The sequence below is a fragment of the Pseudoliparis swirei genome, chromosome 24 (genome assembly GCF_029220125.1).
Source record: "Pseudoliparis swirei isolate HS2019 ecotype Mariana Trench chromosome 24, NWPU_hadal_v1, whole genome shotgun sequence".
NCBI classification, from domain to species: Eukaryota; Metazoa; Chordata; class Actinopteri; order Perciformes; family Liparidae; genus Pseudoliparis; species Pseudoliparis swirei.
Genome location: NC_079411.1, coordinates 27,909,330 through 27,936,281, shown reverse-complemented (window position 1 = coordinate 27,936,281; position 26,952 = coordinate 27,909,330). Strand labels below are relative to the sequence as shown.

General features: G+C 48.6%; 1 protein-coding gene across 1 annotated transcript in view; it reads left to right on the top strand.

The window, feature by feature from the left end:
• The window catches only part of maml3 (mastermind-like transcriptional coactivator 3), a 135,989-nt gene extending 109,271 nt beyond the window's left edge, over positions 1 to 26,718 (top strand). Inside the window, exons 4-7 of the mRNA XM_056409034.1 lie at positions 22,863 to 23,126; positions 24,264 to 24,342; positions 25,577 to 26,005; positions 26,123 to 26,718. Coding sequence (XP_056265009.1) covers positions 22,863 to 23,126; positions 24,264 to 24,342; positions 25,577 to 26,005; positions 26,123 to 26,718 — 1,368 coding nt within the window. The remainder of the gene's footprint in view (positions 1 to 22,862; positions 23,127 to 24,263; positions 24,343 to 25,576; positions 26,006 to 26,122) is intronic.
• Positions 26,719 to 26,952: the final 234 nt, after the last annotated feature.

Below are 26,952 nucleotides of genomic sequence, written 5' to 3'. Positions count from 1 at the left end.
GTGTAATACTCTATACCCACAATGGAAGCCCGCGGTGTAGAGGGGTTCTGGTGTCACCGCGCTCTTCACTTCCTCTCATCTCTGGGGTCGAACAGTCATGGAAAACCTGGAAACGGATGGAATTTTTTTTATTTTTTTATTACCAGGCCTGGAAAAGTCTTTGGTAATCACAAAAAATGTTGGAAAAGTAATAGAAATGTGTTATAATTATATGTTCATCCATAAAATAAAAATGTCAAGGACTTTTCCAGGTCTGGAAATAACAATTCTTTTTTAATTCCATGACTTTTCCAGGTTTTCCATGACTGTATAACCCTGATGAAAGTATTTCTGGAGCAAACTGACATGGCTTTTTTATAGAATTTATATTTATTTTATTTGTTTCCTAAAACATCTTCATGCCTGAAAATTGCTAATTTGCAATTCCCTGACGTTTCCCGAATTTGTACAATATTGCACATCGCTGTAGTTTAATGATGTCACGGGTAGTTTAATGATGTCACAGGTAGTTTCATGATGTCACGGGTAGTTTAATTATGTCAAGGGTAGTTTAATGATGTCAAAGGTAGTTTAATGATGTCAAAGGTAGTTTAATGATGTCACAGGTAGTTTAATGATGTCACGGGTAGTTTAATGATGTCACAGGTAGTTTAATGATGTCACAGGTAGTTTCATGATGTCACGGGTAGTTTAATGATGTCACGGGTAGTTTAATGATGTCAAAGGTAGTTTAATGATGTCAAAGGTAGTTTAATGATGTCACGGGTAGTTTAATGATGTCACAGGTAGTTTAATGATGTCAAAGGTAGTTTAATGATGTCAAAGGTAGTTTAATGATGTCACGGGTAGTTTAATGATGTCACGGGTAGTTTGATGATGTCAAAGGTAGTTTAATGATGTCACAGGTAGTTTCATGATCTCACGGGTAGTTTAATGATGTCAAATGTAGTTTCATGATGTGACAGGTAGTTTAATGATGGCAAAGGTAGTTTAATGATGTCACGGGTAGTTTAATGATGTCAAAGGTAGTTTTATGATGTCACAGGTAGTTTAATGATGTCACAGGTAGTTTAATGATGTCAAAGGTAGTTTAATGGTGTCACAGGTAGTTTAATGATGTCACATGTAGTTTAATGATGTCACAGGTAGTTTACTGATGTCACAGGTAGTTTAATGATGTCAAAGGTAGTTTAATGGTGTCACAGGTAGTTTAATGATGTCACATGTAGTTTAATGATGTCACAGGTAGTTTAATGATGTCACAGGTAGTTTAATGTTGTCAAAGGTAGTTTAATGATGTCACAGGTAGTTTAATGATGTCACAGGTAGTTTCATGATGTCACAGGTAGTTTCATGATGTCACAGGTAGAGTTTAATGACCATCCCATAATAGTCATTGAAAAAGAAGGTCATAACCACAGATGTGTAGCAGGGAACATGGTGACTACTGGATTAAAAGATTATTGAAACAACAAATTAGCTTTCAGTCTACAACTGTACACCTCTCTCTCTCTCTCTCTGTCTCTCTTTTTCTCTCTCTCCATCTATCTCTCTCTCTCTCTCTCCATCTGTTCCGCTGAGTCGTGCGATCAGTGGAGGGTCCATACATCACCTCTACACCTCCCTTGGGACTCAGTGGAGGGGGGGAGAGGTGGACCCGGGCTGTGTCTACTACCGCGCACTTGAGCACTTCGAGCACTGACTTTCAGTGTTCGAAGTGCGCCACTGAAAAAACCAGCAGAATTCAGTGCACTGAAAGGCCCCGCATGGCGCTCTGCAAACGGGCAAAACATGTCGTGTAAAACGATGGACACTACTCGCCCTAAACGGCCGCCATCTTGGCGACGTAGCGGAAGAGGAGGAGCCCTTTCGCCAGCTTTTCATTTTATTTCTAAAACAATGGCGGACAGCACAAGCGGTAGACCACGAAGCTACAGACCGTAAATGTAAGTATCAGCGGTAATTACACATTGTACTGGTATTACAATGTACTACTAACATGCCATTCTCAGATTAGTGAGCATACCGAGGTAGCATTAGATGCCATTGGATCTGCATGGCAGTTATGATAAGCTAGCTGGCTAATCCACCACCCGGCCAGTCCGACGAAGGTGCACTTTTATCGGACACTTTTAAACGAGCGGCGGGGCAGGTCGGCTCCAGGCGCTTGCTCCAGCGGCAAATCCGACGACAGATAGCTATGTCAGTCATCGGACAGAGTTAAACAACGGATGTTCTGTTAAACAATCGAAATAGCAATTTTAATAATGGATTAACAATGGATATGCTCAGTTTAATAACGGGTTAACATGACACCGCGAACGTTTGCACACACACCGCCCGATAATTAATACCGTTACGATAGCTATCTAACCTTGTCCTTCTAGAAATAATTGTAGCTTTCAGTCATCGTTGTGTTGTTTTTTTAATGTCGTGTATGTATGTATTAATTTAAATGTAATCGTGGTCTGGGACATGGCACTGAATAGCTATCCTATTTCTGTTTCCTGCCCCAGAGACGTTTCCTGGAGGTGCTGGTGCTGGTCCTCTGCTGCCCTCCCGACATCTGCATCTGGCTCCAATGACCTCTGGCACATCACATCCACCTCCAGGGCCTTTAAGAAGATGGACCGCCATCGCGTCTTCAGTATCCCGAAGGACCTCACCACAACACACCTCGCCTTTGACAGGCAGCAGTTGTAGCTTGTAGGTGGACAGGCTGCCTGAAGGGGGTCATGAGGCAGATGGGTTGGGACAGGCAGGGGGAGCCACCATCCCCAGGATACAGTATCCTGGTGGAGGGATGACTGCTCATAGAAGATGGGGCTGTTATTCAGGACCCTGGCATCATGCACTGAGCCGGGGCCTGTCGAGGCCCTGGCCACCACCCGATAGGAGGTGGCGCTGGCAAGCCAAAAATACAAACTAGGCGGAGATCTCGGGGCTAACCGTGGTCAGTCAGTGCCCAGCACAGCCATGAGGGCGTTGAATGACACTCGGTGAGCCTGAAGTCCACCCTCATGTCACTGTGGCCATCAAAATACAACGCCAGCAGTGGCATTGCAACATTGATACGGCAGCGCCGCCTGGGACTGGGTGGCTGCTGTAGAGTGTGTGTGGAGGGGAAGGGAAGATTATATTAATATGTAAGTCACTTTATCAATAAAATGTTGTCATTGAGGTTTTGTAGTCTTTTATTGCGTTTTCTGATTTATATTAGAATTGATGCATGTTTGTAAAAATAATTAATATGCCTGTGTGTTCAATTGCTAATTGATTCCAGTATCAGGGTGAACTTCACTACAACAGTCAAAGTAGGCCTATTACTGTGTGAATTCAAGCAGATGATGCCTATCATTTCAGTGGATAATTCTTAAAACTAATTGGAATCTAGGGACAAACATGTACAGATTTGTCATGTTTTATTTCCATATGGTGTGTATGTGGATTGCAAAGAAGAAGGCTACTTCTGACAAAGATAATTGAGAATTTAGCATACCTAGCAAGGATAATTTAATTGCAACTACTACATGAAGCTATGCTGTGAAGGTAAGGCAAAATCACAATTAAATTTACATATACCATCTCGACTTCAGCCAGAAGGCGGAGGCTCCTGCCGCGATTGTGGAGGTATCGCAGTTTCCACATGGGGTGGAGAAAGGGGTAAACAAGGGACAACAAGAGGGCAAGAAGTGCATTCATTTTGTCACTTTAAGGGTTAGGGTATCGCAAGCAGATTTGCATACGTCACTCCCGGCTTAATTTCGCGGGTGCCGTGAACAGATTTGCGTCCGTCACTTCCGCCAAGTGGTTAACGTAAGTGTTCCATTTGAGACAGCACTTCATCAGCGACGCAGTACACTGCAATGCAGTGCACTGAATTGCAGTGTACTTCGTTAAGTGCGCGGTAGTAGACACAGCCCCGGTGTTTTCTCTCTTGGATTAGAGTTCCATCTGCTTCAGGAAGAGAGGAACACTTTCCACTTCCTACTTCCTGTTATCCGATGACTGATGGGCACACAGTCCCAGAGGGTCACATTGACATAGAGAGAGAGAGGGATGGAGAAAGAGAGAAAGAGACGAGGAGAGCAATAGGGAGGAAATGTGTGTGTGTGTGTGTGTGTGTGTGCATTATACTTGAGTTCATATTTTGTCTCCCAAAAATGTATGCTGTTGTTCAACTTTCAAAATTGTGTCCCCGCACGACACCTCCTAGTCAGGTCCTCACGGGTCCGCAAGTTCAAGTATGTGTGTGTGTGTTTGATGGAGGGATGAGGGGGTATCGCCAAACAAGCAGAGCAAAAGAGACAAAGAGAGTGAAATGGAGAGAATTTGGCGAGAGAGAGAGAGAGAGAATGCAATAATGTAATCCAGCAGCTGAGGAATGGAGGTGTCTCCACTCTGAAGCTTTTAGTCCATATTTCTACTTTTTACGGCAGATTTCATCATATTACCAAAAGGCCATTTTGTCTCTCTTGTGGATAATAGGCTGCTGTGGAATTGTTGCAGATGCCGGCTTAGATAATGGTCATTCTCTCTCTCTCTCTCTCTCTCTCTCTCTCTCTCTCTCTCTCTCTCTCTGTCCTCCCCTGCTTTCCAGAAGGAGAGGTAAGGCAGAGGAGGTAAAGGAGAAGAGATTAATGGTGTCCAAAGATGAGTGGAGGGCGATGGAGATGGAAAGGCAGCTAGTGTAGGACTAAAGGAAGTGAGGAGAGACGTGTACGACTAAAGGAAGTGAGGAGAGAAGTGTACGACTAAAGGAAGTGAGGAGAGACGTGTAAGACTAAAGGAAGTGAGGAGAGACGTGTAAGACTAAAGGAAGTGAGGAGAGAAGTGTACGACTAAAGGAAGTGAGGAGAGAAGTGTACGACTAAAGGAAGTGAGGAGAGAAGTGTACGACTAAAGGAAGTGAGGAGAGAAGTGTACGACTAAAGGAAGTGAGGAGAGAAGTGTACGACTAAAGGAAGTGAGGAGAGACGTGTAAGACTAAAGAAAGTGAGGAGAGAAGTGTAAGACTAAAGAAAGTGAGGAGAGAAGTGTACGACTAAAGGAAGTGAGGAGAGACGTGTAAGACTAAAGGAAGTGAGGAGAGAAGTGTACGACTAAAGGAAGTGAGGAGAGACGTGTAAGACTAAAGGAAGTGAGGAGAGAAGTGTACGACTAAAGAAAGTGAGGAGAGAAGTGTACGACTAAAGGAAGTGAGGAGAGACGTGTACGACTAAAGGAAGTGAGGAGAGAAGTGTACGACTAAAGGAAGTGAGGAGAGAAGTGTACGACTAAAGGAAGTGAGGAGAGACGTGTAAGACTAAAGGAAGTGAGGAGAGAAGTGTACGACTAAAGGAAGTGAGGAGAGACGTGTAAGACTAAAGGAAGTGAGGAGAGACGTGTAAGACTAAAGGAAGTGAGGAGAGACGTGTAAGACTAAAAGAAGTGAGGAGAGAAGTGTAAGACTAAAGGAAGTGAGGAGAGAAGTGTACGACTAAAGGAAGTGAGGAGAGACCTGTACGACTAAAGGAAGTGAGGAGAGAAGTGTACGACTAAAGGAAGTGAGGAGAGAAGTGTATGACTAAAGGAAGTGAGGAGAGACGTGTAAGACTAAAGGAAGTGAGGAGAGACGTGTAAGACTAAAGGAAGTGAGGAGAGAAGTGTACGACTAAAAGAAGTGAGGAGAGAAGTGTAAGACTAAAGGAAGTGAGGAGAGAAGTGTACGACTAAAGGAAGTGAGGAGAGAAGTGTACGACTAAAGGAAGTGAGGAGAGAAGTGTACGACTAAAGGAAGTGAGGAGAGAAGTGTACGACTAAAGGAAGTGAGGAGAGAAGTGTACGACTAAAAGAAGTGAGGAGAGAAGTGTACGACTAAAAGAAGTGAGGAGAGAAGTGTAAGACTAAAGGAAGTGAGGAGAGAAGTGTACGACTAAAGGAAGTGAGGAGAGACGTGTAAGACTAAAGGAAGTGAGGAGAGAAGTGTACGACTAAAGGAAGTGAGGAGAAGTGTACGACTAAAGGAAGTGAGGAGAGAAGTGTACGACTAAAGGAAGTGAGGAGAGAAGTGTAAGACTAAAGGAAGTGAGGAGAGAAGTGTACGACTAAAGGAAGTGAGGAGAGAAGTGTACGACTAAAGGAAGTGAGGAGAGAAGTGTAAGACTAAAGGAAGTGAGGAGAGAAGTGTAAGACTAAAGGAAGTGAGGAGAGAAGTGTAAGTATATAGAGTGTGCTTACATTCACACTCTATAGACATATATTTATTTATATATATAAATATATTTCTACATATATGTGTGTATGTAAGCACACTCTATACACACACATATATGTATATATATGTGTATATATATATATATGTATATATATATGTGTATATACTTAGTGTATGTTAGCACACTGCTACACTGGACCATCTCACTGGAATATGGAAGGGTGGAGGGAAAGGGGGGAGGAGGAATCAAGATGGAGGTAAGAGGAAGAGGAAGGCAGTCGGATGATGTGAAGACGAGAGGGGAGGGGGGGGCCTGAAGAAACACATAAAGAAGGAGATGGAGAGACTGAGGAGGGATGGATGGAGGGAAGGAAAAGTCTGCTCCCAGACTACAGCAGAGGGAGAAGAAAAGAGAGGGAGAGAGCGAACGCGGGATTGCCTTACAGCAGCTAATGGCTTCTATGGAGAGAGAGAGAGAGAGAGAGAGAGTAAAGAGGGGGGGGCATAATGAGGGCAGACATAGATCTAGAGAGGGAGATGAGGAGGGAGAGACAAAGAGAGGTGGAGGTTAGACGGCCGCTCGGTAAAGATGGAGTCAGAGAAACCGGGAGGGGAGAGTGAAAGAGAGGGAAGCGGTAAATGGAGAAAAGGAGGAGGAGGAGGGGGGAGGAGGAGAGGAAGAAGCAGAATGATGGCAGCCGAGGATCCAGACGTTAAATGAGCTACAGCGGGAATAAAGATGGATGAGCGTAGAAAACAAATGTGAGACAGGTAAAACAAATGAAAGAGGGAGGAGGAGGAGGAGGAGGAGGAGGAGGAGGAGGAGGAGGAGGAGGAAGAGGAGGAGGAGGAGGAGTAAAGCGCTGTTGGGCGATTTGAAGCGGGTGAACAAAGAATGGAGGAATAAATGGAAGATGGGTCGAGTCAAAGGGAGGGAGAGCAGCGTAGGGCGGTGGAGGGGCTCGATGAAGGGATGAGAAATGAAAGAGAAGGAGGGATGGATGGAGTGAGAGCAAAAAGAGAGACGGGAGCACCGAGTGAGACAGAAGGAGGACAGCGAAGAGAGGAGGTTCATCGTAAAGATGGAGGACGGCTGGATGGATGAATAAAGAAAGCAGTTTGCTGTCATGAGAGAGAGAGAGAGAAAGAGAGGGAGAGGGAATGGAGGTGAAGTCATCTTTACCTCCATTAAAGAACTGATCACGTGAATAACTCTCTGGTTGTGATAGCCTCACACACACACGGACGCACACAACAGGACACACACTCGCCTCTCGCTCTCTGTTTACACCTCCAGATACAAGCTGTGTGTAGAACACACACACACACAGAGACACACACACACACATACAGAGACACACACACACACACACACACACACGTGGTGATGAAGCAGGGGATGATATGAAAGGACGAGAGAGTGATGGAGAGAGAAAGAGCAGTCCACCTGCTGTGGCTCCACGACGTGCCACTCTCAGCCGCCATGAATAGATTATATACACACACACACAGACACACACACAGACACACACACACAGACACACACAGAGAGACACACACAGAGACACACATACAGACACACACACACACACAGAGAGACACACAGAGACACACACACAGACACACACACAGACACACACAGAGACACACACAGAGACACACATACAGACACACACACACACAGAGAGACACACAGACACACACACAGACACACACACACAGACACACACAGAGAGACACACACACAGACACATACAGAGACACACACACACAGACACACACACACAGACACACACAGAGAGACACATACAGACACACACACACACACAGAGAGACACACAGAGACACACACACAGACACACACACACAGAGACACACAGAGACACACACAGACACACATACAGAGACACACATACAGAGACAGACACACACACACACACACACACACACACACACAGAGACACACACACAGACACACACACACACACATACAGAGACACACACACAGAGACACACACACACACATACAGAGACACACACACACACACACACACACACACACAGACACACACAGACACACACACACAGAGAGACACACACAGAGACGCACACACACTATTCTCCCGGACCCGTCCTCTCGCCCATGTGCGCGTGTGTCTTTAAGGTATCCATGGCGACCGTTTCCAAGGTGATTCACCGCAGCACCTGGTCCCTCTCGGGGTGAGACACTCGTCCCGCTCGCCACCATCACTCCCCCGGCCGCCGATGATCTCCTCTCCTCCGCTCGGCTCACGCTCCCTCGCGTCCTCGCCTCCTCGCTCCCTCGTCTCCTCACTCCCTCGCCTCCTCACCTTCTCGCCTCCTCACTTCCTTACCTCCTCTCCTCCTCGCTCCCTCACCTCCTCGCTCCTTGCCTCCCCACTCCCTCACCTCATCGCCTCCTCTCCTCCTCTTCTTCTCACCTCCTCGCCCCATCGCCCACCCACCTCCTCGTCTCCTCGCCCCCTCGTCTCCTCGGCTCTCCACCTCCTCGCCCCCTCGTCTCCTCGCCTCCCCACCTTCTTTCTGAGGCGGTTCTTTTTGAGGCGTCAACCTAAGTGTGTGTGTGTGTGGTTGCGTGTGTGGTTGTGTGTGTGTTTGTGTGTGTGGTTGTGTGTGTGGTTGTGTGTGTGGTTGCGTGTGTGGTTGCGTGTGTGGTTGCGTGTGTGGTTGCGTGTGTGGTTGCGTGTGTGGTTGCGTGTGTGGTTGCGTGTGTGGTTGTGTGTTCAAGATTCAAGATTCAAGATTCAAGATGTTTTATTTGTCACATACACACACAGGGTGTGCAGTGAAATGAAAGTGGCAATGCTCAGCAGGAATGTGCAAGGGCAACAAGTACACACTATTTACAATAAAAAACAACACAATATTTACAGTAAGTGTGTGTGTGTGTGTGTGTGTGTGTGCCTAAGAGGGACAGTTGTGTGGGTCTATGTGGGGTCCTGGTGGTCGGAGTTCACAGTCCTGATGGCCTGAGGAAAGAACCGCTCAGTCAGTCTCTGTTCTTGTGCGTCATGGCGCCTGGGCGCGTGTGTGTGTGTGTGGCTGTGTGTGTGGTTGCGTGTGTGGTTGCGTGTGTGGTTGCGTGTGTGGTTGCGTGTGTGGTTGCGTGTGTGGTTGTGTGTGTGGTTGCGTGTGTGGTTGCGTGTGTGGTTGCGTGTGTGGTTGTGTGGTTGCGTGTGTGTGTGGCTGCGTGTGTGGTTGTGTGTGTTGCGTGTGTGGTTGCGTGTGTGTGTGTGTGTGTGGTTGTGTGTGTGGTTGTGTGTGTGGTTGCGTGTGTGGTTGCGTGTGTGGTTGTGTGTGTGGTTGCGTGTGTGGTTGCGTGTGTGGTTGCGTGTGTGGTTGTGTGTGTGGTTGCGTGTGTTCTAGCCGTGCGCTCTAATACACAACACGTGTTTGTTTGTGTTCTTCGTTGCTTCATCTTCACATGTTCAGCACAACAAACTGGGAACAGATGCCGTCCCGTCGTCTCATTGGTCGACGTGACGGTGTCATAACCGACGCGTCTCAGAGACATTAGTTGTGCGATTTGTTAAAAACAGTTCCATTAATGTTCAAAACCCCGAGGAATCTATAATCTCATTCCAAGTAACGGTTTAATTTAGTCGTCGTGGGTCATTAGATGCGACTTACAATGTTTATGAAATATATAACTTGTGTCTCTTTCATTATGGAACGCATTGACATAAAAAGAGTAAATGAGATTAATTGTGATTTAACGTTCACGATTAAAACTTTAACGCGTCTCCCACGACGCCGCCATGTGTTTTAATTAGAGCTGCACGACGAATCCATATGAATCTGAAGCTACGATTGGCTGATAGTTCCACACACACACACACGCTGTCCACGCTTCGTGGTCGTCCGTAGAGCATCACGCCGGAGTGGATTAGGCCTGATATTTAAATGTCGTAGAAGAGTCGCGTTGCTTTGCTTTCAAATATCCATTTGTGTATTTTGACAGAAGACGTTAAGAAGTTATTTTTCTTTTATCCAAGTCCGTGTGATCGTCATCTCCGAGTTCTGGACGTGGGTTATCGACAGCAGCGATCGCATAGGAATCGTATACTCTTTGAAATGTAGATGTTGCATGTTTTTTAAGGTTATTTATAGAGTCGTAAAGGACAACTACGTGTTTATGACTACTGGCTGCTTCGTATGGTGGAGGTTGTTGTTTATAGATTGTGAATTATATAATCTACAATACTGTAGAAGGAGCTTAACCCCCATGCAGTGACAAACATAATCGTCTTTTTATTCATCCCACATACATCGATACTTCAGTATATATAGATTGTGTATTCTGTATATCTAAATATATATTTATTTATATATATTGATATATATACAGGACTGTCTCAGAAAATTAGAATATTGTGATGAAGTTCTTTATTTTCTGTAATGCAATTAAAAAAACAAAAATGTCATGCATTCTGGATTCATTACAAATCAACTGAAATATTGCAAGCCTTTTATTCTGATTTATTGCTGATTATGGTTTACAGCTTAAGAAAACTCAAATATCCTATCTCTAAATATTAGAATATCATGAAAAAGTATACTAGTAGGGTATTAAACAAATCACTTGAATTGTCTAATTAACTCGAAACACCTGCAAGGGTTTCCTGAGCCTTGACAAACACTCAGCTGTTATAAATCTTTTTTTTACTTGGTCTGAGGAAATATTAAAATTTTATGAGATAGGATTTTAGAGTTTTCTTAAGCTGTAAGCCATAATCAGCAATATTAAAAGAATAAAAGGCTTGCAATATTTCAGTTGATTTGTAATGAATCCAGAATGCATGACATTTTTGTTTTTTTAATTGCATTACAGAAAATAAAGAACTTTATCACAATATTCTAATTTTCTGAGACAGTCCTGTATAGTTATATATATTTAGATGTATGTATATATATATATTCATATATATTTTATATATATATATTTATATATATTTTATATATATATATTATATATATATTTACATATATATTTACATATATATTTTTTTTTATATTATATATATATATATATATATATATATATATATATATATACAGTATTGATTCAGGCTGAAACTCCAGCTCACACGTTCATCGAGCCGTCCGATGACTCGTGTCTTTTACAGCATTTATATTTGCGTGCTCTTCCACACGTCACCACCGGGGGTTCAAGGTCAGCCGGCGCGAAGCCGAAGGACCTTGACGAGCGCTCGCTGTGAGAGGGCCGTGACCCCGTGACCTTCACGGCGTTCGCTCGCTCCGTGCCTCTGTACCGCAAAACCCCCCGAAGAGCAACACGGCAGATGTACTTCCTGTCCGTGTTCCCGGGCTGAAGGCGGCCGCACACGAGAGGCTAATGGAGCTTCTCCTCATCCATCCAGCCGGCACTCTGTCTCCTCCTCCTCCTCCTCCTCTTCACACTCCCTCCCTCCTTCCTTCCTCCCTCCTCCCTTCCTTCTCTTACACAAGTGGGTGACAGATGTGAGCCACTCTGGAGAGCACACAGACACCCAGCACTCTGCTGCCAGGCGCCGCCGCTCTTCAAGACCGAGTGTGTGTGTGTGTGTGTGCGTGTGTGTGTGCGTGTGTGTGTGTGCGTGTGCGTGTGTGTGTTGACGCATGATGTGTTTCTGAAAGCCTTTATGCATGCAACTGCAAGGCATCGTGTCTGTCTTTGTGTTTCTTTGTTTTTTTTAATGCACGTACAGTATTGTGTGCGTGCGTGTGTGTGTGTGTGTGCGTGTCTGTATGTGTTTTGTGAGTGTGTGTGTGTGTGTGTGTGTGTTTTTATAGTATCGAGTGCAGCCTTTAAATCTAGCCGCCGTGTGGTGACCATGTGATCAGGTGATTTAATACCAGCGTATGCAGATACACACACACACAGAATAAAGTACACACTCATTTCTGAGACGTAGGAATGAAACGGACAACCTCACACACACACATACACACACACACACTCTCACTTACACACACACACACACACACACACTCCCTCTCACTTACACACACATGCACACACACACATTTCCGCTCACTTCACGTGTAATGTAATCACCTGGGCTCTCCATGCTTCCTAACTCAATAACGCTGACAGGCTCCACCACACACACACACACACGCACACACACACATGCACGCACACACACACACGCACACACGCACACACACACACACACGCACACACACACACACACGTCCTCCGGAACAACCTGTGATACGTTTACCTCTCCTTTCATTTGTATCCGCTCTGCTCCTTCCTGCCTCAAACCTGATCTATTAGCAGTGTGTGGTACCTGATGCGGTTTGAAACCCTGTTCCTCCTCTACTCCTCCTCCTCTTCCTCCTCCTCTACTCCTCCTCCTCTTCCTCCTCCTCTACTCCTCCTCTGCTCCTGTCTGCTCCTCCTCCTCTGCTCCTCCTCCTCTACTCCTCCTCCTCCTCCTCTACTCTTCCTCCTCTACTCCTCCTCCTCTTCCTCCTCCTCTACTCCTCCTCTACTCCTGCTCCTCTGCTCCTCCTCCTCTACTCCTCCTCCTCTACTCCTCCTCCTCTGCTCCTCCTCCTCCTCTACTCCTCCTCTGCTTCTCCTCCTCCTCCTCTACTCCTCCTCCTCCTCTACTCCTACTCCTCTACTCTTCCTCCTCTACTCTTCCTCCTCTACTCTTCCTCCTCTACTCCTCCTCCTCTGCTCCTCCTCCTCTACTCCTCCTCCTGTGCTCCTCCTCCTCTGCTCCTCCTCCTCCTCTACTCCTCCTCCTCCTCTGCTCCTCCTCCTCCTCTACTCCTCCTCCTCTGCTTCTCCTCCTCCTCCTCTACTCCTACTCCTCCTCCTCCTCCTCTACTCCTCCTCCTCTGCTCCTCCTCCTCTGCTCCTCCTCCTCTGCTCCTCCTCCTCCTCTACTCCTCCTCCTCTGCTTCTCCTCCTCCTCCTCTACTCTTCCTCCTCTACTCCTCCTCCTCCTCTGCTCCTCCTCCTCTACTCCTCCTCCTGTGCTCCTCCTCCTCCTCTACTCCTCCTCCTCTGCTCCTCCTCCTCTACTCCTGCTCCTCCTCCTCTACACCTCCTCTGCTCCTCCTCCTCTACTCCTCCTCCTCTGCTCCTCCTCCTCTACTCCTCCTCCTCCTCCTCTGCTCCTCCTCCTCCTCTACTCCTCCTCCTCTGCTTCTCCTCCTCCTCCTCTACTCCTCCTCCTCTGCTCCTCCTCCTCTACTCCTCCTCTGCTCCTCCTCCTCCTCTGCTTCTCCTCCTCCTCCTCTACTCCTCCTCCTCTACTCCTCCTCCTCTACTCTTCCTCCTCTACTCCTCCTCGTCTGCTCCTCCTCCTCTACTCCTCCTCCTGTGCTCCTCCTCCTCTACTCCTCCTCCTCCTCCTCTACTCCTCCTCCTCTGCTCCTCCTCCTCTACTCCTCCTCTGCTCCTCCTCCTCTGCTCCTCCTCCTCTACTCCTCCTCCTCCTCCTCTGCTCCTCCTCCTCTGCTCCTCCTCCTCTACTCCTCCTCCTCTGCTTCTCCTCCTCCTCTGCTTCTCCTCCTCCTCCTCCTCCTCCTCCTCTACTCCTCCTCCTCCTCTACTCCTCCTCTCCTCCTCTGCTCCTCCTCCTCCTCCTCTACTCCTCCTCCTCTGCTTCTCCTCCTCTACTCCTCCTCCTCTGCTCCTCCTCCTCCTCCTCTACTCTTCCTCCTCTACTCCTACTCCTCTACTCTTCCTCCTCTACTCCTACTCCTCTACTCCTCCTCCTCTACTCTTCCTCCTCTACTCCTCCTCCTCTACTCCTCCTTCTCCTCCTCCGCCAGGAGCAGAACCACCGAGGCTCATTAGCCGCTGACCCATTTCTTTTTGAGGAGCATGAAACTCTGAGGCTGCCGGTTCTAACTGAAACATATAAACATATAAATGTATAAACATATAAACATATAAATGTATAAACATATAAACATATAAATATATAAACATATAAACGTATAAACATATAAACATTAAACATATAAATATATAAATATATAAACATATAAACGTATAAATATATAAACATATAAATCCCTAACATATCCTTAAATAACTCTTTAAATGTTATTATTGTTTATTTTGAGTGCAGAAATATTGAACATGAATCCATTTGATTTTAAACCTTCAAAATAAAAGCACGGGGTTATTGTTCTTTACATTTCTTGATGAAAAGGTGATCGCGTGTCTTTTTCAAGCCGTCGGGGGGGCGACCGCATAGAACGACGTGGCGGGCCGGATTCGGGCCCTCGGGCCTCGTGTTGGACACCAGATGCTCTTTGTTGTATTATTACACGACAGAAAGATGGAGAAGGAAAAGGTAGAAAGTAAAATGTGTGTTTGTGGAGGGTTGACCATCACGCCTCCTCCTCCTCTTCCTCTTCCTCCTCCTCCCGGGCGCCATCTGCTCCTCACCGCGGCAACTGTTGCCAAGGGGTACCTGCTCTCCTCCCCTCTAGCCCACCTTTTACTCCTCCTCCTCTTTTTGGCTAGTTTCCCTCCTGCTTTTTTTCCTCTCCTCCCCCTAAAGCGATATCTTCTCTCCCTCTTTTCCCCACGCGTGTTCTTTCCTCTTCCCCTCCATTAACCGGAGGATACCTGCTCTCTACTCAACGGGCTTTATTGGCGTGACATTCGATTGGCTGTACATTAGCGGCGCTCCGGCACGCCGCTAATGGCCCCCGAGTGACTCTACCGCTCTTTTTCATCCTTTCTTTCTCTTTTTGCACGCTTAAGTTTAAGTCATATGGTCAGCCACACACACACACACACACACACACACACACACACACGTGCCACCTCCACCAAAAGTCTTTAATTCTCTCAGACTTCCCCCCCTCCTCCTCCTCCTCCTCCTCCTTCCTTTGAAATCCATCTCTCTTCCGCTCCCTCTCTTCGTTCCCTTGCAATTGTGTGACATGACTCAGCCCCCCCCCCCCTCTCTCTGTCTACAGAGAGGAAGAGAGAGAGAACCAGAGAACGAGTGGAGGAGAAAGGAGTTTGATGGTGGGGTATTTAGAGAGAAAGGAAGAAAAGAGTGAGGGGGTGGAAAGAGAGAGAGAGAGACAGAGAGAGATTTTTTTGATTTTTGAAAAACACTTTATTTACATTTCTTTAACCATTACGTTTCTTTAAAAATGAAGTGTTTTAAAAAATCGGGTCGTTTAAAATAAAAGCAAACAAACAAAACAAAATATTTAAAAAACAGAAACACATGCTTTACCTAATAAAAAGTGGTGCAAACACCAGCTCCTCCTCCACCACAGAACAAACAATACCTTTAAAACACCAGCGTTGTTTAAAAGCATCCAGGTCTCCAATGTGTTTATAAAACCTGAACTCCAGCCAGAGTCTGGCTCTGATGTTACAGAGCCACACTGCCTTGGCTTCCTGCCCCTCTCTGTTTTCCACCCGGGACTTCCTTGTTAAATAAATGGCCATTTTGGCCGCGGATAAAAATTAAGGAGCTGCCACTTTTCTTTTTCCGTTTTTGTAGGCAGCTCCCATGAGCAAAACCTTCTCTGTAAAAGCCACATTAAAAAGACTAAAAACCAATGTTAAAAGAGTGAAGAAACTCAAAAGTCTCTTACACTCGTTAAAAACATGGTAAATAGTCTCCCGGAGGTCACAGAAGGGCACTGGCTCAGGACAGCGGGATTGATTACCGCAATAAAAGCGTTGGATGCGACAGCACCGTGTAAAATCCGCCACTGGAGGTCAGCGGTCCTTTTCTTCAGGGAGGCTTGTATAGGACCCCACTGCGGGCCAGGGCCTCCATGCCCAAGTCTCTCTGACCACACAGTGGGCGGTCTGTTGCACAGTCTGGACCTGTTGATACTCTTCACGAGGTTAAAATACAAAGTCTTCTTGTCTGCTTTGTTCAGTGTGCAGTTTTCTGGGTGGCTCGTTCTTAGCAGGGGCGGTGAGTCCCCTAGCTCCGGGCTGAGGGAGATGTCTGGGAAGGGTCTGCAGGGTCCGGCTCTGCTCTCTGCTGGCTGTAGTCGTTGAGGAGGCTCCTCTCCAACCCGGTCAGCCTCTGCCTCCACAGCTCCAGGAGCCTCCTCGCCACCCGGTCGGAATGCATCCCCAGCAGGGAGCCCAGGGCCGGGGTCGCTCAGCGTCGGCCCCACTGCATCCACCAACTGCTGCAGGAAAGGGTCTTTGTTCGCAGCAGCGCCCCGTTAGTCCAGGGTGACGCTGCTGCTAATGTCCAGTCATGCATTATAAATTAATGGTTCTCTCAACAACCAGAACAGAGAGTCAGACTGTGGGCACCTTTCGTGCTTAAAAGGGCCCACGACTTAAAACACCCTGATAAAAGGAGGCAGCCCACTTAGTTTTAAAATGCTGGAGTCTATTAAAACAGAGCAGTATCCAGCCCCAGGTTGTCAACACGTCTGAGGATGCAGCTGGCCACGTCTCGCCACACTAAAAACCCGGACTCGTTAAAACTTCTGAACAAACTGTAATCTAAAAGTGGCCGTCCGGCTGGCCAGGTGGACGAGGCCCTGTCCCCCTCCTCTCTGGCTAAAACAGCACCCCTGTGGCACCCAGTGTAGACCCTCCCAAAAGAAATCCACCATCTTCTTTTGTATGTTAGCTAAGAAGCCAGAGGAGGGTCTAACACGTCAACCTGTGCCACAGTTGGGATGCAATAAGATTGTTTAAAACCAGTACTCTACCCTTAAAAGACATCTGGGGAGCAGCCACTTCCATTTGGAAAGTTTCCTCTATCTTCTCTGTGACGCCTCCCAGTTCTTCTGGACCATGCTCGGTTTCCCAGGTATATTCCTAAATATTTAAAACCGTCCTTTTCCATATGAGCTTTTGTGGAAGAACCGGAGGCCGCCACGCCACTCCCCACAGCGAGGGCTTCGCTTTTCTTCCAGTTCACCCTCGCTGATGATGCCGTGCTAAAATCATGTACTATTTGATTTAAAAGGTTTACATCATTTTGATTCTTGATAAAAACAACAACGTCGTCGGCATATGCCGATAAAATCATTCCTTTACTAAAACCAGGTAAAAACAAACCATGTAGGCTAGGCGTATTTTAATGAGGAGGGCTCGAGGAGAGTCGTAGAGCATCCCGGACAGAGCACAGCCCTGCCGGACCCCTACTCACTCTAAAAGGAGCACACAGCCTGCCGTTTATCTTCAGCACACTCTCAACATTACTGTACAACACCTTGATCTTAGCTATGAAGCCAGCGCTGAACCCAAACTTCCCAGAACTTTCCAGAGGAAGCCGTGTTCAACGCGGTCAAAAGCCTTTTCCTGATCTAGAGAAATCAGACCAGTGTCCATACCCAACGAGCTGGAGACCTCCAAAACGTCCCGAATGAGGTGGGCGTTGTCCACCATGGACCTGCCGGGCACACAGTAGGTCTGGTCCCGATGGAGGACCTGCTCCATAGCTCCCCTCAGCCTGGAGGCGAGGACCCTGGACAGAAGCTTGTAATCCACACACAGCAGAGACACAGGCGCCAGTTACCGATGTCCTGCGGGTTTCCTTTGTTTGGCAGTAGCGTCAGCACTGGCCTTCGGCAGGGCACCCGCATGGCACCAGAGGCCAGACTCTCATTGAAGCGTCTAGGATGTCCCTCCGAGGACATCCCAGTATTTTTTGTAAAATTCAGCGGGGAGGCCGTCCATTCCGGGGGCGCGCCCGCCTTGCACTCCCTGCAGGACAGCTTTCAGCTCTTGGGGTTATGGGTCTGTCGAGCTCCTCATTAGTCTCCTCGGAGACCTGAGGCAGCTCCCACAGAGCCCCTCCGTCGACTCTCCCTCCTCCCTATACTCAGTGGCATAAAGGGAGGTAAAACCCCACCGCCGCTTCCGGATCTGGCTTGGCTCCACAACCGACTGCCCTCGTCCGTCAGCAGTGAGTGGATCACTCGCCCTGCCCACTCCTCTTCTCCAGGCCGAAGAAGAAGCTAGAGGAGTGTCCATCTCGCGATGGTCTGGAATCGGGACCTGACCAGTGCGCCTTGCACTTTACTTGAACAGGTCGGCGAGCCGCTTTTTACTGAGGACTTCAATATGTCCTCGATCTCCTGTGGACTCGCTTAAACTTTCTAGGTCCACTATCTCAGTCTCCAGGTCCTTCATAGATCTGGTGGCGTCTCTAGTGACGTTGAAAGTGTGCTGCTGACAAAGGAGCTTAATTTCTACCTTACCACGGTCCCACCACTGCCTAAGATTATTAAAATCACTCTTCCTCAGCCTAAAATGCCCCAAAATAAAACAACACCTCTCTAAAATTCCTATCGAAAGTTAAAACTGTATTAAAATGCCAATATGCGCTCCTAGGTAAAAAATTCCTAATAAAAACATGACATAAAACCAAAGAGTGATCAGTAAAACCAGTCGGAACAATGCTGCACATTTTAAAAATATTAAAATGGTGCTTAAAAACATAAATACGGTCTAACCTGGCTGAGGAGATCCTTCCCTCCCTAACGTGGGACCATGTGTACTGTCGGCAGTCCGGATGCATCCTTCTCCACACGTCCACCAGACCATGAGAATGGACCAGCCTCCTCAGCACCTGCTGTGAAGCTGGATGTGGCTCTGTGTGGTTTCTGTCATTAAAATCATCCTCTGTGCAGTTAAAATCCCCCCCCAAGAATAAAAATCCTCCGAGGCACAGTCATTTAAAACATCATTAACTTTGGATAAAACAGCTGCCTCTCTGTCCCAGTTGTTGGAGCATAGATATTTATAAAAACCACGTTAAAAGGTCGAACCGTGCTTTCACAAAGAACAGCCTCCCTCCACGATGTGTTTGACCTCCAGTGACCGAGGCTGAAGGCCCTGGAGAAGAGGAAGCCCACTCCTCCACTGAGGTTGGTGTTGTGGCTCAGGAGGACTTCGCCCACTCCCTCCTCCAGTCCGCCTCGTTGGTGCTGTCGCTGTCGTCTCTTGTAAGAAGAGAACATCGTTGGCCTTCATCTTGTTAAATTCATAAATTGATGTTCTCTTCTTACTGTCCCTCGCTCCATTTACGTTTAAAACTCCGACTCTGAATGTGTTCATTAAAAGAAAAGAGTTTAAAAAACAAATAAAACTTAAAACCAACAAATCAAATAAAACACACATTGGAGCTCTCCACCTCCCCCTGCTGGATGCACTCCTTTACTTTGGGCAAAAACTTTTTGATCCTAAAAACCTCTTGTTTGTCTAATTTTTTTCCCCTCATGTGGAAATGGCACGAGTGTACAAAGGCCACGAGGTCAGGGAAGTGATCCTTGACCTCTACTTTTTTTTTCCCTTTTGTTTTGTGCAGAAACAGCCTGATCTCATCATCTGTGTACAGCTTTTGCGTCTGAATATTTGTTAAAAACAGAGGAGAGTCGCTGTCCTCTGACCCCTCCTCGTCACTACTGTCCTCCACCGGCCCCGCCCCCTGACTCCTCCTCCTCACTTCCACCCTGCTGGCCTTGGCCTCGCTGCCAGCGCTCTGGCCACTCTTCTTTCTCTTTGAGGCTCCTTTCTGCCCCCCTGCTTCCTCCTCGTCCATCTCCACCTGCTCCGCCCCCTCCTCCCCTGCACCGTCCTCCTCCACCTCTTCGCCTCCCCCCACCTGTCCTACCCCCTCAATGGGCTTCTCGCCACCCCTGTCCTCGTCTTTTTTTTCCTTTTCCTCCTCTTTCTCACTTTCCTCATTATTCTCCACCCCACTCCCCACTTCCACCTCTAAGCCCGTGCCACCATCACCACCACCACCAATATTATTTTTTTTTTTAATCTTTTTTTGTTTTTTCCCCCCTTCTTTTTCTTGTTTTCTTTCCTCCTCCCCACTTCCCACCTCACCCCCAGCCTCTACCCCACTGCTCTTGGCAGATCCCCCCACATCCCCTCCATTTTTTTGGTCCGCTTTTCCTTCTTTTCCTTTCCTCTCACCGCTCCCGACTCCACCCACAGCCTGCCTTTCACTGCCCTGTCCAGCATCCCCACCCTCATCCCCACCCTCACCACCCTTGCCCGCATCACCCCCATCACTCACTCCCTCATTCATACCCACCACATGTGTGTCGGGTGCAGCAGCAGTGACGCCGCCGCGCTCTCCGTTGGAATCGGCGGCGCCTCCTCTCAGAGACGCTGCCGCCGCGAGCCCCGCAGCCGCGGCAGCGGCAGCCGCCTCACCTGCTGTTCCCCACGCTGGTGTAGCCCGTCGTGACGCGCCGGACGGACCCGAGCCGCCCGGACCAGCTGGCGCAGGGTCGCCCGCCGAGCAGGCCCTCGCGGTGTGCCCCTCCTCCCGCAATGAAAGCACTTCATCGCCGATGAAGACGCGTGAGACGTTATAATTAACATCATCTACTCTGACGCTGAAGCGCAGGTTTAACTCCGCTCCGGTCGTTGAGTATCATATAAACCGATCTACGGTAACTCATGATATGCTTCATCGAGCTCTCCTTGAACCCCGATGAGATCTCTCTCATCGGGGAGACCAGCTTTCCGTGCCGGGAGCTCTCTGCTGAGAAACTCATCGGAGATGAGTGGAGGGACGTTTGAAACGAGGACTCTGGTGGACGGCTGGTCCAGCGGAAACACCTGTACAAACAAATCTCCCACCGAGAGACCCTCCTCTACCACGCGGCTCACCTTCCCCACCTGATCCAGGAAGATCACGACCGAGCCGTTCATCTTGCCGGCGGACTTCACGCTGCTGAACCCGACTTTCTTCCCGACTGCCCGAGCCAATTCCTCCACGCTGCACGAGGAGTCACCGGCAATCTTCATACCGTGTCTCCTCGTGAGCAGCGGGGGGGGAATCGGGGCAAACATTTCCGCCTCGCCCCGAGCCCGGTGAGGCACCGGCAGCGGGAAGACACCCAGAGAAAACCCCAACTAATCACCAAACAATTTAAACTACTGTGAAACCCAACTAATAAACCACATAAACTAAATACACACAACTATGAAAGAACAGAAAAGAGAGAAACACACAGACAACGCTCCGCAGCTCTCACACACACCCTGTCGCTCTGACGCTCAGCGTGAACTGAGAGAGAGAGAGAGAGAGAGAGAGAGAGAGAGAGAGAGAGAGAGAGAGAGAGAGAGAGAGAGAGACAGAGAGAGAGACAGAGAGAGAGACAGAGAGAGAGAGAGAGAGAGAGAGAGAGAGAGAGAGACAGAGAGAGAGAGAGAGAGAGAGAGAGAGACAGAGAGAGAGACAGAGAGAGAGAGAGAGAGAGAGAGAGAGAGAGAGAGACAGAGAGAGAGAGACAGAGAGAGAGAGACAGACAGAGAGAGAGACAGAGAGAGAGAGAGAGAGAGAGAGAGAGAGAGAGAGAGAGAGAGAGAGAGAGAGAGAGAGAGAGAGACAGAGAGAGAGAGAGACAGAGAGAGAGAGATCGTAGATCAGAGCCGTCATGATTGAGCCATCTGCTGAGGGGAGTGAGACTCAAACACACACACACACACACACACACACACACACACACACAGATGCTTAAAGATCACCACTGCCACCCGTTGGTCTGTTGTTGACACTGCGCCTCCTCCTCTTCCTCCTCCTCCTCCTCCTGCTCCTCTTCCTCCTCCTCCTCCCCCTCCTCCTCCTCACCGGGTTGAGACCCGTGTGTGTGTGTGCGTGTGTGTGTGTGTGTGTGTGTGTTCCGGTTCCGTCTTTTATTTCACTCTCATTCACCGACGGCTTGTGAGCGATACACAATAATTATATTATTTATATATATTAATATTATTATTTTGACTGTAAATGTGTCACTGTGCGTCTCTGGACCTCAGAGACTTCTTTTAAATCACTTCTTAAAACCCAGTTTTATAGAACAGCTTTTCAGCGTTGTCGTTCCTTTAAATCAGTTCTTTGGTTCCCCTGATTTAGTTTGTTTGTTGTTCTTTCTTTAGTATTTTTAGGATTCCATTTGTTTTGCCTCGACCTTTGTGAACTCTGTTCTTAAAGGTGCTTTATAAATAAAGTTATTATTATTGTGAGACATTCAAAGAGGTTTGAATAGTTCACAATCACTTTGTTAAAACTCATTTAGCCCTTTTTTGTTTGGTTTGAGCCTTTTTGAGATTTACAAATGTGTAAGTGGACCTTAAAGGGACAGTACTCCTTTTTGGGAAAGACACCTTTTAAAAAAACGTTCCTACCGAAAGTTAAATGAGATAAATGAATGCCAGAGACAGGGGTGACTCGGGGTCAAAGGTCAGCAGGTCCGTCTTTCAATCAGGGGGTCGGCGGTTCAATCCCCGCCCTAGTCGATGTGTCCTTGAGCAAGGCACTTCACCCTGAGTCTGCGGCGTGTGAATGTAACATGGCTGTAAGTCTCTTTGGATGAAAGCGTCGGCTAAATGAAATGAAATGTAATTTAATGTGTGAAAAAGCTGATTTAGTCCCTTTTTGTTTGGTTTGAGCTTTTTGAGATTTACAAATATTTAAATAGACATTTGAGAAACTCACTTTTTAACTTTCCTCCCGAACGTTAAACGAGGAAATCGCTCCGCGTGACCTTCAAGCGACCCTCAAGTGACCTTCAAGTGACCTTCAAGTGACCTTCAAGTGACCTTCAAGTGACCCTCAAGCGACCCTCAAGCGACCCCTCCCCCGGCGCGATAAGTGACCGACCCTCTCCGTCTCCGCAGGAACAAGGCGTGGTGGGGATGTCGCGGCCGCCGGGCGCCATCCCGCCGCCTCACCCTTCCGGGGGCGTGGCCTCGGGGGTGGGGCCCAACCAGGGGGCGGGGCCGGCGCCGGGCTACGTGGGCAACCAGCAGCAGGCGGCCATGATGAAGCAGATGATGGCGATGGAGCAGGAGAAGCGGGCGCAGATGCACATGATGGAGCAGCAGAAGCAGCAGCAGCTCTTCAGGGAGCAGCGGCAGCAGCAGCAGCTATTGGCCGAGCAGGTGAGCTCATTAGCATAATGCTGGTGGGACGCATGACATCATGCATCCAATATGACATACAGGCCTGTGTGTGTCTGTGTGTGTGTGTCTGTCTGTGTGTGTGCAGCTCATCCTCCTCTTCCTCACTGACTGGTTGCATGTTTAGTCACCCTCAACCAGCCTCCTCTTCACTACCTCTTCATCTCTGCTGTGTGTGCGTTTGTGTGTGTGTGCGCACGCATGTGTGTGTTTGTTTGTCTGTGTGTATGTGTGTACGTGTTTGTGTGCGCGTGTTTGTGGATGTGTGTGTGTGCACGCGTGTGTGTGTGTGTTTATATCTGTATGTGTGCACGCGTGTGTGTGTGTGCATGTGTGTAAACATGTGTGTGTGCATGTGTGTAAACATGTGTGTGTGCATGTGTGTAAACATGTGTGTGTGTGTTTATATCTGTGTGTGTGTGTGTTTTTTAACTTGAGGAGTCACGCCCACTTTGTTGGAGGAAAAAAAACATCACACAGAAACACAGATATGAGAGGAGAGCGCCCCCTGCTGGGCTGGAGTGGAGTCGCTAAATGAACGTCTTAACTTTTATTTAAATGATCAACACCGTCTGCACACTTACACACACACGCACACACACACGCACACACACACGCAGGAGCCGATCTTTATGCTAGACAATCATGTTAATTCCATTTGATGTTCTACACCTTCTTTAACTCGTCAGGCCTTAAATCTCCCGTTTCGGATCGGTTGTTATTCTGGTCGCTCTGTATCCATGAATGTCGTGACCTCTTCGCTCCTCAATGTGACGGAGCAACAAACACCAAAACAAATCTAATACAGAGAAATTAAGGCTTCGAACACTTCAGTTAAACACAATTATTTGATTATTTGAACAACAAATCAGGCAAATATGTGTTTTACCCAAATGAACCACTAGGGGGCAGAAGCCCTGTTTTGTTGTTATATATTAAGACTTCAGTATTTAATGTTCATACAATCTGTTTAGTTTAACTCTGTCAGACTGTAGCCTGAGTTAGATACGAAGGCTAACCTACACTCGTGTGTGTGTGTGTGTGTGTGTGTGTGTGTGTGTGTGTGTGTGTGTGTGTGTGTGTGTGTGTGTGTGTGTGTGTGTGTGTGTGTGTGTGTAGCTCCAACAGCAGCAGCATCTCCCTAGACAGATGGGGCAAGGCCAGAGGAATCCATACCCCCAAGTCAATCAGTACCAAGGTAAGACACACACACACACACACACACACACACACACACACACTTATATACATGTTGTCTTGCGCAACAAAGCACACGAGTTGTGCAACAACCAAACAATGGACAATAAATAATAATCGAGGAAACGCCCGACACGAATGCTTCTTTTATTGACGGTCGCTTTAGGAAATGCGTAATTGTATAAATCATCCTGATGGTGACACACACACACACACACACACATACACACATACACTCAGACGTTTAGACGGATAAAAACACGTCTGACACTAAGAATCACCTGAAAGAAAACCTGGTGCTCTCTGTCAGACGCTTTCCAGCCTCTCTCTCTCTCTCTCTCTCTCTCTCTCTCTCTCTATCTGTCTCTCTCATCTCTCTCCCTCTCTATCCCTCTCTCTCTCATCTCTCTCTCATCTCTCCCTCTCTCTCTCTATCTGTCTCTCTCTCTCATCTCTCTCCCTCTCTCTCATCTCTCCCTCTCTCTCTCTCTCTCATCTCTCCCTCTCTCTATCTGTCTCTCTCTCTCATCTCTCTCCCTCTCTCTCCCTCTCTCTCTCATCTCTCTCTCATCTCTCCCTCTCTCTCTCATCTCTCCCTCTCTCTCTCATCTCTCCCTCTCTCCCTCTCTCTCTCATCTCTCCCTCTCTCTCCCCTCTCTATCTCTCTCTCCAAATAAGAAGAAAAAAAACATAGAGTATTCGTGCTCTGCCTGTTACCACGGCAACTTGTCTGTCCTGGATCTTCCCCCCCCTCTCCCCATCCCCAGAGTTCCGGTGGAAGTCAGAGAGAGATGGATGAGAGGAGGGAGAGGGAGAAAGGGGGAGGAATAGGTAGATGATAAACAGTAAGAAAGGATAAGAGGATGATGGAGAGATGAAGAGAAACACAGCGAGAAGGAGGAGTCCGTATCATAACCACGTTAAACTCCACAGGGTTCAGACACTCATGGAAAACCTGGAAAAGTCCTAGAAAAAAATAAAAACTCAAAAGTTTTGGGAAGAAAAATGTTTTATATTAATAAATTCGCAGATTAAAAGAATAAACATTTATATCAATATTTAATCTTTTAATCCAACTATTGTCTCTCATTTAAAGGTATATCGATTTCACTAAATATTGGGTCATGGCATTTGGGTTTAAAGTTCTGTAAATCCATCGCCATGGGAACCTGTTTCCGGTTTATGATCCATAAGTTTGACCGTTTCCTCGTTTCATCTCCTTTCCTCTCCCCTAGGTCCTCCTCAGGATCTGGCGTCCAGGAGCCAGGCCCTGCAGAACATCCGGGCCGCCCGGCTCCTCCAGCAGCAGCAGCAGAACCAGCAGCAGATGGTCCAGATGAGCTCGGTCCAGGGCCAGGGGGGCTCCGTGGGGCCCCCCGCCGACATGGGCCTCCCCTACGGGAACCCGGGGGCCGGCCAGGGCTCCCTGTACGGCCCCTCCATGAGCCAGATGCTCCACCAGCAGCAGCACCAGAGCGTCCAGCACAACGCCGCCGGAGGGGGGGCGGGGCCGCCCCGGCAGGCGGGCCCCGGGGGCGGCGGCTACGGAGCGCAGGGGATGCTCATGAACTCCATGAGCCAGCAGCCCCTCAAGGGCCCGGCCATCGCCAAAGCCCAAGCGCAGAGACTGCAAAGCATGCTGGGAGCGGGAGGAGGAGGAGGAGGCGGCGGTGGCGGAGGAGGAGGAGGAGGCGGTGGCGGAGGAGGAGGAGGAGGGGGCGGAGGAGGAGGAGGAGGAGGAGGAGGAGGCGGTGGTGGAGGAGGAGGAGGAGGGGGCGGAGCCATGGCGGCGGGCGGCTGGCCGCCGCAGCAGCAGCAGGGACAGAGCCTGCAGGCCATGGGCGCAGGAATCGTCAGGACTACAGGGGGGGGGGGAGGGGACATGGGGGGGTTCGGCCCCACGCAGGGCTACGGGATGGGCCAGCCGCGCACGGCCAAGCAGCACTTCCAGGGCCCGGGCCCCGGGATGGGCCCGGGCATGGACCCCCGGGTGGGCAACCCGGGGGCCGGGATGGCCGGCCCGATGATGGGCCCTCACATGGGGGGCCAGCCCAGGACCAACCAGCCCCGGCCCATGGTGCTGACCCAGGGGATGAACCAGGGGATGATGGGCCAGGGCATGAGCGGGATGGGGGGGTTCGGCCCGGGGCCGGGGGGGTCAGGGGGAGGAGGAGGAGGAGGCGGGCCCTACGGACCAGGGGGAGTCGGGGTCGGAGGTCAGCCGCCGGGCTACCAGAGAACAGCCAATCAGGACATGTCCTCCTATGGATATGGGGGCGGGCCCTCGGGGGGAGGAGCCTTTGGATTGGGCGACGGCTCAGGGGCGGAGCTGGACTCGAGCGACGGGTGGATGGAGGAGTTCTTCCCCAGCCAATAGCCAACGGGGGGGGGGGGGGGGGGGGGGCAGTTTCTACAGGACTCAAAACATCAAAGTAGGACAAACGTTGTTTTTTTAAAACGAGAACGTAAAACATGACGCGGCATGTTTCTGTTTTGTAAAACATGAGCGAGGTTATAACTGAGTCCCTGTGTTGTGTGTGTGTGTGTGTGTGTGTGTGTGTGTGTGTGTGTGTGTGTGTGTGTGACGGAGAGAGTGGCTATGATGTCTCGT